This window comes from Osmerus eperlanus, chromosome 18 (assembly GCF_963692335.1).
Source record: "Osmerus eperlanus chromosome 18, fOsmEpe2.1, whole genome shotgun sequence".
NCBI classification, from domain to species: Eukaryota; Metazoa; Chordata; class Actinopteri; order Osmeriformes; family Osmeridae; genus Osmerus; species Osmerus eperlanus.
The window spans coordinates 5,807,308-5,825,746 of NC_085035.1; the positions used below are offsets into that span (position 1 = coordinate 5,807,308).

Here is an 18,439-nt window from a genome sequence, read left to right on the forward strand (position 1 = left end):
CCCATGTGAAGCTTTGCCAACTGCGACTTAGATCTCCAAACACAATCACAACATGGGGACCCGAAACGAAAAAAGAAACGCGTACGTGGACAACTAAAAAAGCACAGGGACAGAACCCTACAAACAATACTCCACTGATGCAGATGAAGGCATGGCAAGAACGGGTTTGAATCCTTTTTATTATCAAGACGATGGACCACCGGCACCAAACGCAGAAGGTTTTTTAGGGGGGTCTCGCTTTAGTGGAAAAGGAATGTTGCGAGTCGACTGCTGCTTGTGATGGGAAATAATCAAGAGGGAGGGGGGATGGAGAGAGAGAGAGAGGGAGAGAGAGAGAGAGAGAGAGAGAGAGAGAGAGAGAGAGAGAGAGAGAGAGAGAGAGAGAGAGAGAGAGAGAGAGGGGGGAAGAGAAGGAATGCAGGTTTTTGGATGAGTCTTTGAGCGGAAGCTGAGGACTGTATGTGGGTGTATGTATGGTGTATGGTGGGTGTATACTGTTGATCTATTTCAGCTAATACCTATTGAAGCTTTCTAATGATAGGAAACAACCTTGTTGTACTATTGAAACACACTCAGAGGCCTTCCTGTGGAACCCTCGTCCTTCCACTCAACCAGAATTGGTAAATAAACATCTAGACCTAATGTGAAGCGCAGAATTAAGCCTCGCAATTATGAGGTAACACTTTTCTGTTTGGACTGTCATTAACAATAGTGATCCAATGAAAACGTTGACGCCGCTTGTGTAATCACAGGAAATTCTTCGGAACACTCTGTGTTGAGGAGATTTCAGTTGACAAATCAATTAAACAGCCACTGCATTTCCTATCTCACCAAACGTATTTACTAAACCTCACCAACCGGGGAATATGAAGTTTTAATAAAAAGGCAGGGAGGGGATTCTGCGCTGGTAAAAAGTTCTACACAGACAATGGCAGCAACTCTCTTCCTAAGCCTTGACAAGAATGGAGCACTCTTACGACGAAAATCAGGAAACAATTTAAGCACCGTAAATGCGCTTTGAGAATTGTACCTGACATCTGTTATTAATTAGCAGGCAAATAAAAACAGCCTTGAACATTTCTTCTCCTCCGTCTGCTGAGAGAGCTAATCCCTCCATCCATGGAAATAATGCAGGCGGTGGGGCCTTTGAAGATTCACTAGCCTTCTTACCTGCTTTTGTTGGCACGTTCTGCCAAAATGAAGTCTTGTCACAACATTGGCGCCATAACTCACGTTATGGCTGTGCCTACTATTTCACACTGGAGACTAACGCTGGAGGAAATGTGTTCTCCAGTCCAGTGGTGTGGGGTTGTGGACTAGACAAGATCCTATCCTGCCTGTACTAGAGGCCAGGAAAGTCAAACAGGAGAGAAAGCCCATTTCAAAACCCGAAGGACTGCATGTGGAAAAAAGAATCATAACCATGTCCTCTAGCCTAGGCCAACTGCATCACGACGTAAAAACACGGTAAATAAACTGTAAACAAAAGGTTTCAGTTGACAACGTGGAGGCATCAGTTAGTTAGCTCAATGGCTGAACAGTGGTGCCCTTCTTCCTGGTCCTGCCCGCAAACGAGGATGTTCCAGAAGCCTGATGACTTAACTCGAACAACAGGCTGCCTCTATGATATGATGTCATCCCGTCCGCTTGAGAAAACAGCACAGGACTGCCCTGACAGGACCAGCTCTGCCAAACTGAGGAGAAGGACCATTATTTGGTCCAAATGTATCAGTAGGCCTACTTCTTCCCACTCATTCCAGAATGTTCCACTACCTCTATCTCCATCAATCCAGACTGTATGACTATCTCTATCCCAATGATTCCAGAATGTGACCGGCATCTCTTTATCTCAACCATTCTAGAGTGTACCAGTATCTCCATCCCAATCAAGCCAGAATGTACCAGTACCTCAATCCCAATCATTTCAGTTATCACAATAAGTAATACACCATGTTCTTGTTGTTTTTATTTTTATTTATGACGTGCTACTGTCGCTGTCGTTGTCGCAGGCTGCTAAAGCCTAAAGGCCAGCCATAGGCCCAAGCAACACACACAGTAAACCCTGGCTAATGAGAGGGTTACGGAACTGCTGGCACTCGCACAAAAGAATCTTCGAACATGGCTGCCAGCATACTCTCCTCGTCTCCCTCTGCCGAGGCACTCCCGTCTCTCCTTTGCTTGCTTTTATAGCCTCGTATGATCAAGTGCAAACACGACTGACTTTCCACACAGGGTTCGCGAGGGTCGAGCCCATCGTTTCTCTCCCCCCCCCCCCCAAGTCATTCGGCGCTCGATAGCGTCTCTTAGCAAACAGGGCTAACGTGCGCGCGTGACATCACATCCCGCCCGCTGAAGTCGCGGGGTGCTTCAGCTCAAGAACATGAGTGAATGGAAATGTGCACATTGTTCATTCACACGCAGCAAAGGGCCCAGTGTGTGAAACAGTCGCTGGGATGTGGAAGGAGTGGGGGGAGGGGGAGAACAAAAATAGCTACATAACACAAGTGTTTGCACCTGCAAAGGAAGATGCTTGTTTTGCACAAAATAGCTTGCTTGGCGAGAAATTACAGAAGTGAAAGTGAGCAGCGATTGGCCAGTGGCTCAGGTGATTTCCATTTCCACGAACCATCCAAAAGCGAGAGCCCTCCGTCGGTGTGACCCTCCCTGGTTCAAACCACCCACTAATTTAGCTCAGCTACAAAGTATGCACAAGGCCTAGGTCTGGACTTAAACAATTTGCTTCAATGTAGCTTAAATGCTGAACTACAATGAAAGGTTGTGAGCCCTTGTAAAGGTTTGGGGCTGTGGGTACCTTCAATGACAACACTTCCATGGCCTGATCAAACGATCCACAGGCCCAGGCCCATTCAAGACTTGTCCATACCGATTACTGTACAATAGCGCACAAACAGCATTCACCCGCCCTCTCTCCTTCTCCAAGAATCGCTTACCGGCGTGAACAAAGTCATGGGAGGAGTGACACGTGAATGAGTGGTTATATAAATGGTATTCTCCCTCCGAGAAAGGTGCCCTCGGGCGTCGGGGATGGGAGGGAGGCGAAAAGAGATGTAAGAGAGGTACTAGAAACGCAAGAAAAACAAGACGAAGGCAGCTGCGAGGATTCCTGGGAATGGGCGTGGTCGCGAGGCCCGGGCCGGGGCAGGTTTGAAGTGCGGCGTGGCGTCGTGTCTAGCCCTAAACCCCCCCTGGTCATAAACGGGGACTAATCCCGGGGCTGACAGGAAGTTGCCTCAAACACAGCGTCAACTCACATCTGGAGAAGCCGCACGGGGAAACTTCAAAGGGACGTTCTTGAGCTCCAGAAAGCGGGAGAGAAGACACGAGGGCTAGCCCACACAGGTCCCGGTAGAGGTGGGCAGCATCTCCTTCTATATATTGATTCTCCTGGCTGGCCGTGACCAACAAGGTTGAGAGGCGCTTACTGTGTCGTAGCTTAAGTTGTTGAGTACTTGTTAACCCATGTTTCATGTGGAAAGAAACATGGGTAGAAACCTCCTTTGGTCTCTCTCCTCCGCAAGTCTCGACATGATCTCAGAGCCGAGCTGGGGATGACGTCAGTGTGGTACCGCTTCCACATACCGGTACAGATGCTAGTTTGTTTGTGCAGCTAGTTAGTTGCAGCATCTCAGCTCAGGGACTAAGATCCATGTACACACACACACACACGTCATCATTAGATTGTCAGTCATCATCCACGAGGCCAGGAGGGGGATGAGATCTGAAGAAAGGAAACGCTAACAGGTCGTTAACTGCTTCTGGTATGAGGAATGAGATGCTTTTGAAAAAGGGGGATTTGAGATTTCTGATCAGACAGGTGTCTTTAGTCCGCCTTCTGCGAGAATCCTTGTCTATGTTTCTGCAGAAAAAAAAACCCCGCAAACTCTCTCTCTTCTTCAACTCTCTCTCTCTCTCTTCTTCAACAACTCTCTCTCTCTTTCTTTACTCTCTCTTTGTGTTTGAAAGCAAAGCTCGAGTGAAGCTTTTCTGTTGTCACGTTCTATTCTCTGTCAGCAGGGATGTGCCATGATCTGGTTGCTTTCCTAAGGCACACTTGGTGCAGCAGAAACATTTGCTCTAATTGTGCCCACACTAAGACAACAGCACAACAAAGACATTGTGCCCCCCCCCCCCACACACACACACACACACACACCATCCTTCCGCCCTTCTCTCCTCTCTCACCCTCAGAGTGAATCTAACTGAAGCTGAAACTAATGTTCCCCTGCGTTTGCCTTCACAAATTATTCAGGAGTGTGTCCATCGTCGGAGGACACACTCCAAAAATTAAAATAGACATGTTTGTTTTTACTCCTCCCTCTGAATATTGAAGACGGTCAAAGCTGAGAGAAGGCTCATCGTTTGGAAGTCTGTGTGACCCTCGTGATGAAGGGGCTGGCTACGCCAAACTGAAAGTGCCTGAGGTGTGGGGTAGGTTGGGGGTGGGGGGGGGGGGGGGATTTAATGTTGCCTCTATGAGCAGATTCAGGATCAGCTTGTTATACCAAACCACTAAACCACCTGCGCTGTATTGACCACCCCCTGGAACCCCTGAAAATACGCAGACGACCATACCCAGATTGCAACGCTGCCACACTTGCTCTGGGCCTTTCCAAAACAGCATTTTCAGCTGGTTTCTCTCTCCCATCCTAAAAAAGAATCCGCTATTGTCACACAGACCCCTTCCCCCGTCGCTGAACAGCGGGGGCGAGACGTTTTAGCGGCTACGTCGGGATGGCATGGTGGGATTGACACCCTGTTCCAGGGTGCCCAGTGAGAGTGAGAAAGCGCTAACAAGTTAGCAGCCTGCGCGGGTGCTAGCAGAGCAGGCGTTCACAGGATCTGGCTGAGGGGAGAGAACGAGCCCCCCTCGGGGCGGGGCGAGCTGGACTCGACCCTGTTGAGGGGTCGACGTGGAGCCGCACAGGCGTAACAGGAGTAAGGGGCTCTCTGTCTCTCGGTGTTCCCACGTCTCAGTTCTGCGCCAATTGTATCCAATGTCTTTCACTAACCACGTTAGAAAGCAATCACGGCTTAATGGCTGTCGAAATCCATTATCGGCGTTCATCTAACCTTTAAATATTTTAAGATAATACCTATTTAATTTCGGAAATGTAATGGACTGCCTGGAAGAGTGCATGTCTATTAAGCTTAGCTTCCCCCCCCCCCCTTTCATTCACTCTCTCTTTCCTTTCTGTCCCTCCACCCTGCCTCTAAATCTCTCTTCCTTCGCGACTCGCCTCGATCCCTCTCCATCCCCCCCCCCCCCCCCCCCCCGATGCCGAGTGGCGTTGCCCTTGACAGGAACAGGCTCGTTGGAGTTGAACCGAGGCTGTTAAAAAGCCAGCCCCCGTAACAAACTACAGGAAGCACTTTACATTTTCCAAATGCAATGCGCGACACCGCCAATTTATGTTTGCGGGGGCCTCTTTTGACATAATAACATTTGTTTTATGGCCGAAGTCGTCTGGGGCGCCAGCCGTCCCTATCCATCCTCGACACTCACTAGCCGGCCCGCCACGGCCGAGTGAAGTGCTCCGATTCACAAACAGAGTGAGTGACAAATGGCTCGTCTAAAAGGAAGAGGGAAGCAAACATGACCCCCCCCCCAACCCCCTAGCCTCCCCCCCCTCCCTCTATAGACTACACTTCAGCCATCGTGAAGGACCCTCTCTCTCTGAACGACGATGTGCGGCACGTGGGTGAAGCCTCAGCTGTCGGGGAATAGCGAGGACCGGAGGGATGAGGAGGGGGGGGGGGACGACAATCACTTCTAATTAGAAGCGTTCCACATAAAGGCGGCAGAGACAGAGGGAGTGACCTCACGTTTCTTAACGCCCCCCCCCCCACGTCCTTAATCTTAGTCTTGAGGAGGAATCGATGCCACCCAAAGACATTCGGAATGAAACCCTGGGCTCAACCAAAAAAGAGGAACCGCAGGTATTGTATATGCCACACACGATAGTTCTACATGAGATACTGCCACAACTGACACAAGCCTTCATTCCACTGACTCACTTACAGGAAAAGTCTCCCACTTTCGACGCAAACATATGTCCCAAAAAAGAAACCTGCGCAACAACACGGGTGCACGGGGGATGTATGGACTCATTAGAAAGAATGCGCTGGCTGAGCACACCTCAGCCAGCGAGGGTGGGAGATGGCGAGGTGACATATGGATGAGACTGGGAACGGGGAGGGGGGAACGGGGGGCCCTGCGCGTGCACCGCGTGAGGGTGTGACAGCGTGCGCGCGTGTGTGTGAAGAGAGAAGGAGCGGTAAATAGATAGGAGGAGAGGTGAAGAGAAGAGAGGTGACAAAGAGAGACAAAAAGGAGGCGAGAGAGAGAGAGAGAGAGAGAGAGAGAGAGAGAGAGAGAGAGAGAGAGAGAGAGAGAGAGAGAGAGAGACGGATGCTTGTGCATTAATAGCCCTCTGAACACGGCGACAGATGATGGGATCATCAACAAATTAAGTCGAGAGCGCCCATGCCAGCCCCACGTACGTTATATAATGCATATAACATGTTAATCACCCTCTGCTGTCTCCACGAACTCTGCACATGATAACAAGCCCATAAGCTTGCTGTTGACATGGGCCGAGCTGACCGCCGACTCTGCCCTCAGAATATTAACACCAGCAAACAAACCTTTAAATGGGACCGGCTGAGATATACACATTAGTCTAGACTCATTATAAAGTCTATCTATAACAGAAAAGGACACACGATCCAAGCTCACCAACAAAGTTATGCTGGTGCTAGCAGACAAGGCTGAAGGAACTGAGCGTGACTAGGTATTGGTAGGATGCTCAGTTGATTGGATTGACTAATGCCTTGTTCCATATCTAACAGCACGCTGCCCTCAGTGGCGTGTTCTCACCGAAGTAGAACTGGGCCTTATGGAGTTAGACCTCGAATCAAAGCTAAAGCGTCTGGAGAAAAGGACTTATATATAGGCTGGTAAACAGCCGTCCCCACTGCCAAGTTCTACTGTTAGCCCTCACCACTACACACCTTCACCCGAGATTCCCCTGGATCGCTGATTCTGTATTTTCTCGCCACCCTCCCAGTCTGGGAGTAGCGCACATCACAAGGACTACCCTGCACTTCCCTTGCTTGTGTTTGTTAAAGACCACATCACAACAAGTGCGAGTGAGAAAGCAGTCGTTTAAGTAAACAGGTAAACATTTTACGCACTTTAATTTGCAGCAGCTTAACCATCATGAAAGCAATTTATATTGTTGTACGAAGAGGGGGGGAGGGGGGGGGGGGGAATCCTCATTGAACCGCAAATGAGGCTTGGAATATGCAGTTGAGACGACAACAGCCACACAATTAATTTACACTTTTCTGTAAAACGTGCTAAGGAGGTTTCACTTTTTTTTGTTTCACTTCATCCAATCAGTGTAAGGGTATTTCAAAGGGAGCTTTTGAAAGAAACAACATCTATCTAGTGTTTGTTCTGCCTGTGAAATCTGAAGCGAGGCACTCGGGCCCGCAGATCTTCGGCGCCACTCGGGCCCCATCACTTAAAGCCTGATCCAAAGTCTTTCCTGATCACTTCCTGACACTCGCTATTTAACCGATTGGCCGTTCCAATCAGATGGACAGAGAGGGTGTGACAAAGCACCCCCCCTCCCCTCCCCTTCCCCCTGGAGGTACGGGGGAGCAGATGTGGCATTCTCGTCAGGGGCTGAGCATGAAGCTTGACTGGAAACAGGCTGTGCTGGAGTGGGTGCAGGGCTGGGGTCTGGGAGGGGGTGGAGGGAGGGGGGGGGGGAGTGTGTGTGGGGGGGGTCGCGCACTCTTTTTCTCTCTCCCTGTCTCTCTCTCTCGCACGCACGCGCACACGGGCCTACATCGGCGGCGTTTGTTTGGAGCACCCTGTGTGGTTCGTGTTCGGACATGTTTTTCTGTGTTGTAAACACAGGAAGCCTTCACTTGTGTACAGGTTTACCCTGAAACCACTCTCCCCAACCTCAACCATGTATCACACCGAGGCAAATGAATAAACAAATGCGCCCCTGCGGACTGCGGAGTCATGAATTTAACGAAACCAAATCCAATGAAATTAGGTCCAATGACTTCAATTGTATGAGATGTGGTATAAATTGCATTTCATTCAACACTTGATTCTTAGAAATGCATCACCGCCTCTGCAGGCCTTCAGCCACGATATAACTGGCTGTGTGTTCGGGTGTGTGCGTGTGTATGCGTTTGTGTGTGTTTGTGTGTGTGTGGGGGGGGGGGGAGGCGTTGTCCCTAAGGTCTGTCACAGCACATAACTCGAGGGTGGGAGTTTACACTGAGCAGATCTCTCCGTTCTGCTATTCACATTACCCCCTGAGCTCCACACTTCCGCCCAATCACAGACCTCCGCCCCATGAGGAGAGGGGAGCCCCCTCAGCACACACACACACACACGCACACACACACACACACACACACACACACACACACAGCAACCTTCCCCCCCCCCTCTCTCCTCAATCACTGCTGGAAAAAGAGCAAGGCCCTACCAACACAGAGAAGAGTATGGCTGGGGCTGGGGCGGAGGCTGGGGCTGGTGAGGGGGCTGGGGCAGAGGCTGGGGCCTGGGGTTGAAGCTGTGACTGGGGCGGTTCAGGCTAAAAGGCAAGGCTTGTTTTATTACTCAATGCTGAACACCTGCAAAGTTTGGAGGGGAAAATGGAGGGGGGGGGGGGGGGGGGGGCATGGGAGAAGGAAGAAAAAAAAACTGTGGTGTTCTTACGCCGAGGCAAGACAAAGGGCTTTCATGTGTAGAACACTTCTGTGGGAATGGCTTGGCCAAAGCTCTGGTTACATTCCACCGTCCTGGCCCAAGCTGCTGAATGAGTTGGGCTGTGCACTTGCACGTACACACACACACACACACATACTTCACACTTGCAAAAAAAAATCCCACATGCGCCCCATTCAAAACACTGAGGTTATCATACCAGAATATTTAAATGGGGAAGCCCGGGGTTACGATCTGACACCCTTTTACAGGTTCCTTCCAACACAGCTTTGTCAAAATCAAATCCCTTTTTTATTTGTGTATGAAAATTCCCTTTCACATGCAATGTACCCGAGGGCTTTACATGGATCCTCGTGGATATTGATACCCAAACGAAAGACTTAGAGAAGACCAGGAAAACTCCTTAGATAAGGGGGGGGAAACGCTTTCAAGGGGAGAGAAAAAAGGAAGGAACATTGGAAGTAATTCGGTAAAGCCCAAAAGACGGTTGGGTAAAAGCACCAGGTGTTGTCCATGAGTAGGCCAAACGTCCATCGTGGGGTTATTTTTTTTTTACCGTCAACTCACAGTGTGAGCCAATTCAAAAGCATTTCCTCAGAACACAAACGCACACAAACACACACACCGTGGTGCTGTAGACCTCAGGCATCGCCCCGCGCGCTCTCTCTTGGTAATTCACTGAACCAGTTTGCTTTTACCCTCGGTTTGTTGAAGTGTTTAAAGTCAACGGTGAGCCTCTTGATGCCCCTCCACACCAAACGCAACGGAGAACAACTTCATAAATGCATATTTATTGGATAATTGGTGCTTACATGGCTTCAAGCTGTTGAATGATGGATGTCAAATAGAAAACTGTCAGAACAATGTCCTCATTACAATGCTTCATACAAGGGCAACATACTCGTGGAGGATCGAGTACCTTTTCATTAAAGCTGTTGCACATATGGTTGTTAAAACCCACACACAGCTAACTTTTTTTCCTCCCTTTTCTCACTTTGTGTGTGTGTGTGTGTGCGTGTGTGTGTGTGTGTGTGTCTGAGAGAGAGAGAGAGAGAGAGAGAGAGAGAGAGAGAGAGAGAGAGAGAGAGAGAGAGAGAGAGAGAGAGAGAGAGAGAGAGAGAGAGAGAGAGAGAGAGAGAGACTCTGAGAGTCTGTTTAGAGTAAGGAGTGCTATTCGAAGCCCTGACAGTGTGGAATGTGAGACAGAGATCAACGTAGCATCACAGACACAGACACACACTCTCTCTCTCTTTCCCTCACACACACACACACACACACACACACACATATTAACACAGCAATTCAAGAAGCAGCCAGATGTTCAGCAGCCAATGAGAACAGCGGGCTGGTCTCTCCAGGTCAACCCACATGAGTCTCAGAGGCGATGCTAGGCAGCCCAAAGCCAAGAGGGCATAGCTAGCTTTCACACACACACACACACGTAACACACACGCACATGCCTGCACACGTCCCGCACACACGCTAACACTAACCCAACAAACACGCGTGCACAAACACTCATTAATCCTAGCCCATACATTCCCATAACAAACACACACACACACACAAATGCTGTCCAGCATTTGTGTGTGTGTTACTTACACAAACCATAGCAAGCACACATAAACACATTCCCACTTCCGGTTCCATTTTCTACCCATAGATGTTCATCTCTCCAGGTGTCTGATATTTCACTGGCTTCGGTTACCAACCAATCGCTCCTAGGGTGACTGGGGTTACTGGCTATATAATCAAAAAAAGAAATCCTGTTCGATAAACAGCTCACTATAAATTGAACTAGTCATTGTCATTTTACAAGAACAAACACATACTATGTCACTGTGTGTATATCCTGTTTTCACATTTGATTGTTGGTTTGTCAAAATGACACAAAAGAGAACCATCTTTGAAATGCTGTTGTTACTTGCGTCAATGGGAGAACTCTTTAAAATCAGTCCAAAAATATATATATATAAGTGATTACGATCTGGACTAGAACCATGAAACACAAAGACTCTCTCACTCACACACACACACACACTTAGTCTCAACCACCATTAACTCTTCCCTTCCTGGCCCGTGACTGCGGCAGATGGCATTGGGGATGTTCCAGCAGATTTACGAGCGGGGGGCAGAGGCGTTTCCAAGCCCGACACCCTGCGCCCCTCGCCAGCACCAGCCCCAGCGCCAGGGCCACAGGAATACAGGGCACAACACAAAGCCAGGCCACATCACACTCTGCCCCCCCCCCCCCCCCCCCCTCCGCCTCCCTCAAGCCCCACCCCCTAACCCCCCAAATACATGTCATGGTTTTATCCATCATTGGTCCGATGCTGTCTTCATACCAATGTGTAAGATAGTACCCCAATGTTCGGCAGATATGCATTTGCGTGGTCATGTAGAGAATCGACAATCAGACTCGGAATTAAGTAGCCTACTGTGCTTGTAACCAAGCAATGCTGAAATATTTGCATCTCAATACGAGGACATTCACACGCACACTTGAGGCCTGCGATCCGAGTTATCCGACAATGTAGCCGCTCGGACTATAATTCAAGAAGGGAGGGTGAACGAGGAATAGTTAACGACAAGGCTACAAATACGCAAACATGTCTCCCTTTTTTTCTCTCTCTCTCTCTCTGCGTAATCCCTGTCTGAGGACTGACTTGTGTCTGCGAACAGGCACGGCAGTGTTCAAGGCGTCAGAGGGGGAAGGCCATGAATAAAGTCTCTGTGCTCCAGCCCCTGGCAGCCAGCCTCAAGTGGCGCTAACCCTACCATGTTGTCGAAGCTCTCCAAAAAAAAAAAAAAAAAGCGCCTCGCTACACAACTTCCTCACCTCGGGCACGGCCGCGCGGTCGACGGCGGAGGCGGGAACTTTTCGAGCTGGGATCCGCCCCTCTTAGCCGCGTGCTAACATTAGCTCCCCGACGCTTCTCAATTACCGTCGCCGTTTCCCGCCAGGCGACGTCTCCAGCCCTTTTTCTCGCGACGGCAAAGCTCCTTCACAACGAGTCGGCGCCTTTAATTAAAGTTCTCCGTTTCAGAGTGTGTCGTTCACCTAGGGTGTTAATTGCAAGGCAGGTTGACATACTTTTGTCTTTATCTTTAAAGGACTAATTACACTTTGTGACTCTCCACCAGTGGCTCCATATGAGCAGGTGCATGGATGAACATAAACAGAGATGTTAAGACACTATTGAGTGCACACTATTGAAAGGCTACTGCACACAGCAACATCGGACCGTAAACTCAAACGTCACAAAAAGCTAACAGTGGACAAACAGCCCGAAAAGAAAAAGGATGTTCGAAATCACACAGTAGGCACTTACTTGTTATTTGCCACTAAGAGATGGCCATAGACATGGCTGTACAAAACACAACAGAGGGGAGACTCGTGGTGAAGCGCCTGGGCAGGAAGTCGTGGACTTGGGCCCACACTCCCTGCAGCTGCTGGTGTGTTTGGAAGAGCACAGTAACTAGGAATGTAGCCTAACCTTAAGAACGCAGCTGTAAATCCTGAGGATTGCATTTGGCCAAACAAGTGCTGATTAAAAGCCCAATATGTGTTATTCGGGCCTAGCCTTTCTCAATGGGAAACACGAAACCAGGTGAAGTCTCTGTGGGTCACATTGCTCGGTATACTATCCTCTGTCTCATGTCTCATGAACTCATGTTGTCATACTTGTAGATTGAGTTACCTTCGTAATGGAATGTAAGCATGCTGCACAAAAAGGTTCCACTGGTACAAGTCCTTCTAGTCGTTCGCTACACTGCCATAAATCCAAACCATGTCTAATTGGAGAAAATTTGGTCTAGCAGTCAAGGCTAAAGAGTATCTATCTTTGAAGCTTGAGCAGAGATGAGACTCAGACACAACCTTGAAATGAGTGCCATTATTAGCAGAGTAATTATTAGTATTAGTAGCAAATTCTGCTAATAATATTGCCATTATAGCTAAAATGCCTATTAATTCCTAATCCGTTGAACAATTAGAGCATGGCTGTTTTTTTGTAGTCCTTCTTGCTTCCACGGAACAAGACAATTTAACACTCTCTGAGGCAAAAAAAAAAAAAAAAGAAGAAGATAGTGGGAGGAGGGAAGAAATCGAGTATTAAGCGACTGGTTCCCTCGCTTCATCTTTATTTTGAATGCAATCCGTCCGTTTTGACTGACAAGCATGACCAAAGCAGATTTGAATGAATAGAGGCAGGGAACAGTCAGGCTTGCGTTGGAGCACTTTATCTGTCTGGGTACAAGTGCATCAAATGGGAGGCAGGATATTATTAAAACATTCTTACTCTGAACTGTGACTTAATAAGCTATGCCGATTAAGAGAACAAAAATATGGCATGCCATCAGGCCATATCTGCCTTCACCCAAATTTCTCAAATGCGGAACACTGGCACCGACAGGACTGAGCTACACTGCTTGTTTGTGCGCAGCTTTTCTCTTCACAAAGGGGAAAATAAACGCTACAGATGGATTTGGTGATCGCCTCCTGAGCTGATGTTTCAGCTTGAAAAGATAAATCAAATAAATATAGCACAGGCCTACACATATGAGATTTAAGGTTTGCTGCTTGCTTTTTTTTTTTTTTTTTTTTTTGTCAATTCACACTTTATAAAACATTTCCTCCTTATCGCTGCCAACTGCAAGTTGCATGGCAACAGGGTAGAGCAGTTTGGTACCCCCCCACACACACACACCCCACCCCCTCTCTACCCTACAACACAATTCACGGGAAAAACACAGGATCTGAGAGGTTACAAGACGCAGAAAAACATGGCAATTGCCAAGATCGTAAATAGCCGAGTTGAACTTGAAAACAGCGACAGCGAGGGGAAGGATAGGGTATCAAGCCCGTGAAAGAATGATGTGCTCTGTCTCTCTTTGGGTGTTCCCAAAATATCTAATCATATTCCCTCGTCCAGTTCCTGGTTTGGGCCTGCAACTGCATGGGCTTAGCAGAATTGAATGAGCATGTCAACTGAACAACCATGCACAACATAAGAAACAATAATGGGAAAAGGAAAGTCAACAAAAAGCTCTAACTCGTTCTAGATTTTATAAAAAATAAATGTTTGTTTTCCAGCATGTAGGGCCTATTCTCTAGAGGAAGAAAAGCATGGTCATTTTAAATAGCCTTCTGGAACACTTTGGCCTACATTGCATTCTAGCCTAAAACACACAGGAATAGACACTCTCTGTAACTACAGTAGGAAGAAAGGGTGTACAGGTCATATGTTGCGAAAGAGGATTCAAAACCATTGTGGCATAAGGAAGCAGACCTATTTTTGTGTACTGTACAATGTACATTTAGGCGTTACGTTACAGAAAAAAATGTGATAGAAAACTGATTTTTTTTTAAGCACAATACCTAATCTCAAAATGGAGTTTCAGAATTGTCCAGACAAAAGCTAGCCAGGAAACCCCATGATGCAAAAGACAACAAGGCCACAACCGAAGAGACAAAGAAGACATTTCAGGAGCTCTCTCTTTCTACCAGCCTGCAAAACGTCACATTTTGCATTCACGCAATCAAGTCTTGACACTTAAAAAAAACATGAAGCCAACCCCATTTTGCATTCACACTGATGAGTAGGAGATCTATTCAATGTTAGCATAACCTGACTACATCACTTATCCCTGCATAAGTTGACCACTAATATCAAACTCCAAAAACATAAAGTGCACAAATAAGCTATGATAACGTGTTAGATACACTCTGCCTCTCCCCAGGTTTATCTCTGATGTACAAAGCAACAACAACAAAAAGGGTCAATATCATCCACACTGCCAAAAAGGAGGAATTTGAAAAACGAAAACAAATCCATTTCACCACTCATGTACATGCAACAACACTGTCATTCTGCTATTAAAATGAGCTATGATTGACGTACTTGAGCCTGAGAAATGTCCACTGCTGAGAGAGGTGGGTCCGTTCTTTCCACTGGTAACAGGAGGGGAAAACATCTAAAAAATAAATGAAAAAAAATAGAAAAAATAAAAAGAGGAGGAAAAAGAGGAGGAAGAAGGAAGAAATCAAACTTCACCAGAAGGACTCATGAATGGGGAAAAAACAATGACCATGTCATGGAATAAATAACATTTTATGTAATGTACTGGTACAAACTGTTGCTAAAAAAAAATCTAATATATTGTCTTTTCCAATACTAACATTATCCTTAATGCCCTTCAGCTCAGTAAGGATATGTGGCCAGTGGGACCTGTTTCCAATTGTAAGATTACACCCCAAAATCTGGCCAAACATCCAAAAACTTCAATGGATCTAAAAACAATGTGAAATGCTAAGGTTTAGCTATATTCTTCTCAGAACTTAGTACATAAGACAGAGAAATCATAACATACATTTTTGGCATATAATCTATGACAGAAACTAAGAAAATGTATAATACATTTTTGGGGGATTTACACTGTGTTGTTTTAAAACAGGTGTTTCATTTTCACAGACAAACGTTGACCATGAATGAGTGCATTATTGGTTCAAGAAAACATGGCCGGGTAGAGGGCCATTTCCTGTCCAAACTTCCGAACACTCTACTACTTAGAGTATACAAAAGGCAATTTAGCCAACTATCAGCAGGTCAGAGAAAGGTTGAAATAAACGCTATTCAAAATATGACACACATATTGGAACAGTGTAAAAATCTCTTTGTGATAAATTGATGTCTATCATTTCTCCTGTATGCACTTGACTGTCAAATCTGCTGTCAACGCTGCCGCAGCAATAGTGAGTACGACAGGGGCAAACTAATACAACATTGTGTAGTCTAAAACATAATGAAACAAGAAAAAAATACTTAAAATGGGATATACTACCATTGATGTTGGGAACATTTTCAAATCGCTGTTTCGCATCTATAAGACAACAAAATTACTATTGCAATATCATATTTTTCTGCACATGTTTTTGGAGAAAACACTCAATAGACACCACAATTGCTATAACTTTCTTCAGTCAAATTGTTTACGTGATGTTACAGACGTACAGTGAAAAAAAGCACTTTTCATGTGCCTCAATGATGGCAAATTATGAGGCTATGGATATCAAAATGTAAACAGTCGACGTTAGGTCGGTTTAGTCATTGCTATATAGTAACAAATGCTTACCGCACTGAAATCCAATAAGTCGCTTAGTTCTTTGTCTGTCCCTAAGGCAGCCATTCGCTGTTGGTGATGCATTTTAGCAAAATCACACAAACCTAAAAACATGGAAACAAATTGCGGTCAGAAGACGCCAGTTCTCTCAGTGATAGGACGGGAACCTAATCACTATTTCAGATCTTCCTCAAAATCCACAGATGACCGGAGTCGCAAGATTCCACTTTGCGTTTGAACCTATTCTTTCTCAGCTCATCATTATGCAACAGGGGTTTCACAAAATTGACCATTCCAGTGAAATATAATAGTTAGAAGAAAATTACGTGAATCTTGCCCAGGTCCAGCTCAGTGCATAACGCAGTTTAGCCGTGAGATCAAAAAGTGGCAATCCCGTGCAAAGAAAATAAATAAATAAGGCATAACGCATAAAAGACAGCAACAAAATTGTAATGAAGCTGACAGTTTGCAGACCAATCAGACAACTGTAGTATAACCGAATGTCTGTAAATCATTTTATGTAATGTAATATTTAAGAGGACTTTTTATTAGTTTGCTGCTTACACAGTGCCTAGTCGGGGTAACCCATGTGCGTGGCACCGAACAGCTTATACCGTCTATAGACAGCCACCTAGCTACCTTTTATGTATATCGATTGCCACCATTAAAACAGAAGTCAGTGTTAGTAGGCTAACATTTACTATCCGCCGCAAATAAATACTATTTTATATTAGTTGTTGATTATCTGTTTATTAGTTGATGTTCTTTATATACATCAACAACAACCAACACACCCTGCATACATAAGCATATAACGCCTTATTCCATGGATATGTTTTGTAGAACTCTAGCGTACATTTCCTCACTTGTTTTTCAAAGCGCTTGCAAGTAACGCCAGCAAAAACCGTGGGGCCGGAGCTCTAGGCTATCAACCTGCAAGGACTTATTTGATATCGAGTCTACATTAGCCATCAAATAGACAAGCAAACCGGGGTTATTTAAGCGCACACATAATATTTAGCCAAACAATGTAATCAAACTTGCACCGAATGTGCATGAACCTTGTTGCGAAAGAGCAGCCTGCAAGGCTGCGTTTTTGCAGACGACATTTCGGACTGCCTTACTACAGCTGTTTGGCATGACATGTATTTATTCTCCGTGATAATTCGCATGGTAGATAAAACAACGAATGCAAAATGGTATTTAACTGGTAAGCATGCCTGGCAGCTGGCACTAGGCTTTCTGGACAAGCTAACTTTTTGTCGCGTAATAAATGAAGCTTGTGCGTGTCTATTTGGGGGGACAACGGAATTCTTGGGGTGGCTGTGGACGTGAACTGAACTTCACATGTGCCAACTCCAAACTCAAGCAACTGTGTATGACAGCCCGTATTGATCTATTATAACTGAAGACATGATCATCCAAAAGTTTGCCATGGTCATGAAGATGCTTTGATCATTGCATCCCACTTTCGATGTATGAAAAGCATGTTTAAAACTATATCTAGCTATCTAAAAACAGTTAAGAATGTACACAAAATAATGAACTTGGGGAAATGCGGTGATTTGACTTGGTGGCTAACTTAGCTGCAATATACTTCCATGCACTTCAACACAGCCCTATCAACGTACTTCGTAGTAGCGATGTTCATGTTAGGAAGTTGCACCAACATTATAAAAATAAATGAAATTTACCTTTCTTTGTAGCTACTGTAATCCACAAATGTGTATGTCTTTTATTTGCTCAATAACTGTGTAATAACTAAGGTATAGCTGACAACTTTGACTGCTGCTAGCTGGGGCCAGCCAACATCTATATCCGACAACGATGTTAGCGGCTACATTTGCTTGAAAATACCACAGGCGTTCCAGTTAATATCAACTTGCAGCAAAACGTAGATGTACATCCAGAAATCGCCTTATATGACACCGTTTTCCTTGTTTTCGGGTTCCAAGTAGTTAGCTACCAAGCTAGCTGGCCACTTTCCATTGCTTTAGTCTAGCTTGTCGCATGTGTCACCGAGGCGCATGCATCACTGTCCCTGGTTCCGTCCACATCCGGGGCATACGTCATCCTCGAAGCCAGGTGACGTCAACTAGAAGCAGAAGATTGGTCTTCAGGATCAGAGGCAGGAGATACTTTGCAGTAAATGTTCAAACGGTCTGTTCACAAGTTTTAAAGTTATTTTATAGGATATGTTTATTACACCTTCGGTAAAAGGTATAGCCAAGTGATTCTCTGTCCATCTTCAGCACTGTTTTATGAATTTCTTTTTTGTAGACATAACTAAGTTTATTCCTGATTACAACAATGACTGCTCACTGTATTAATACAAATCTATAGATGTGTGCCCACAACATTTCACCTGCTGTAGACTCTTTAAAAACAAACGCCATATTTCTAACATCCAAGATGGTCCATGAATCAAATGCTCTTGTATAAGGATTATATTTGGATACAATGTACAGCTTGATAAAGAAATCCTTATCTGTACTTCAACATAATAAAAAAGAAGGGCTGCATGTAGGATATTGAATA

The 18,439-nt window shown here is 45.9% G+C and overlaps 1 protein-coding gene across 1 annotated transcript in view; it reads right to left on the reverse strand.

The window, feature by feature from the left end:
* LOC134038939 (transcription factor 4-like) overlaps positions 1-16,113 on the reverse strand; it is a 107,117-nt gene extending 91,004 nt beyond the window's left edge. The window contains 3 exon segments of the mRNA XM_062484608.1: positions 14,683-14,755; positions 15,623-15,661; positions 15,914-16,113. Of these exon segments, the coding sequence (XP_062340592.1) occupies positions 14,683-14,755; positions 15,623-15,661; positions 15,914-16,015 (214 nt within the window). The 5' untranslated portion in view covers positions 16,016-16,113.
* Between the last annotated feature and the right edge of the window lie 2,326 nt (positions 16,114-18,439).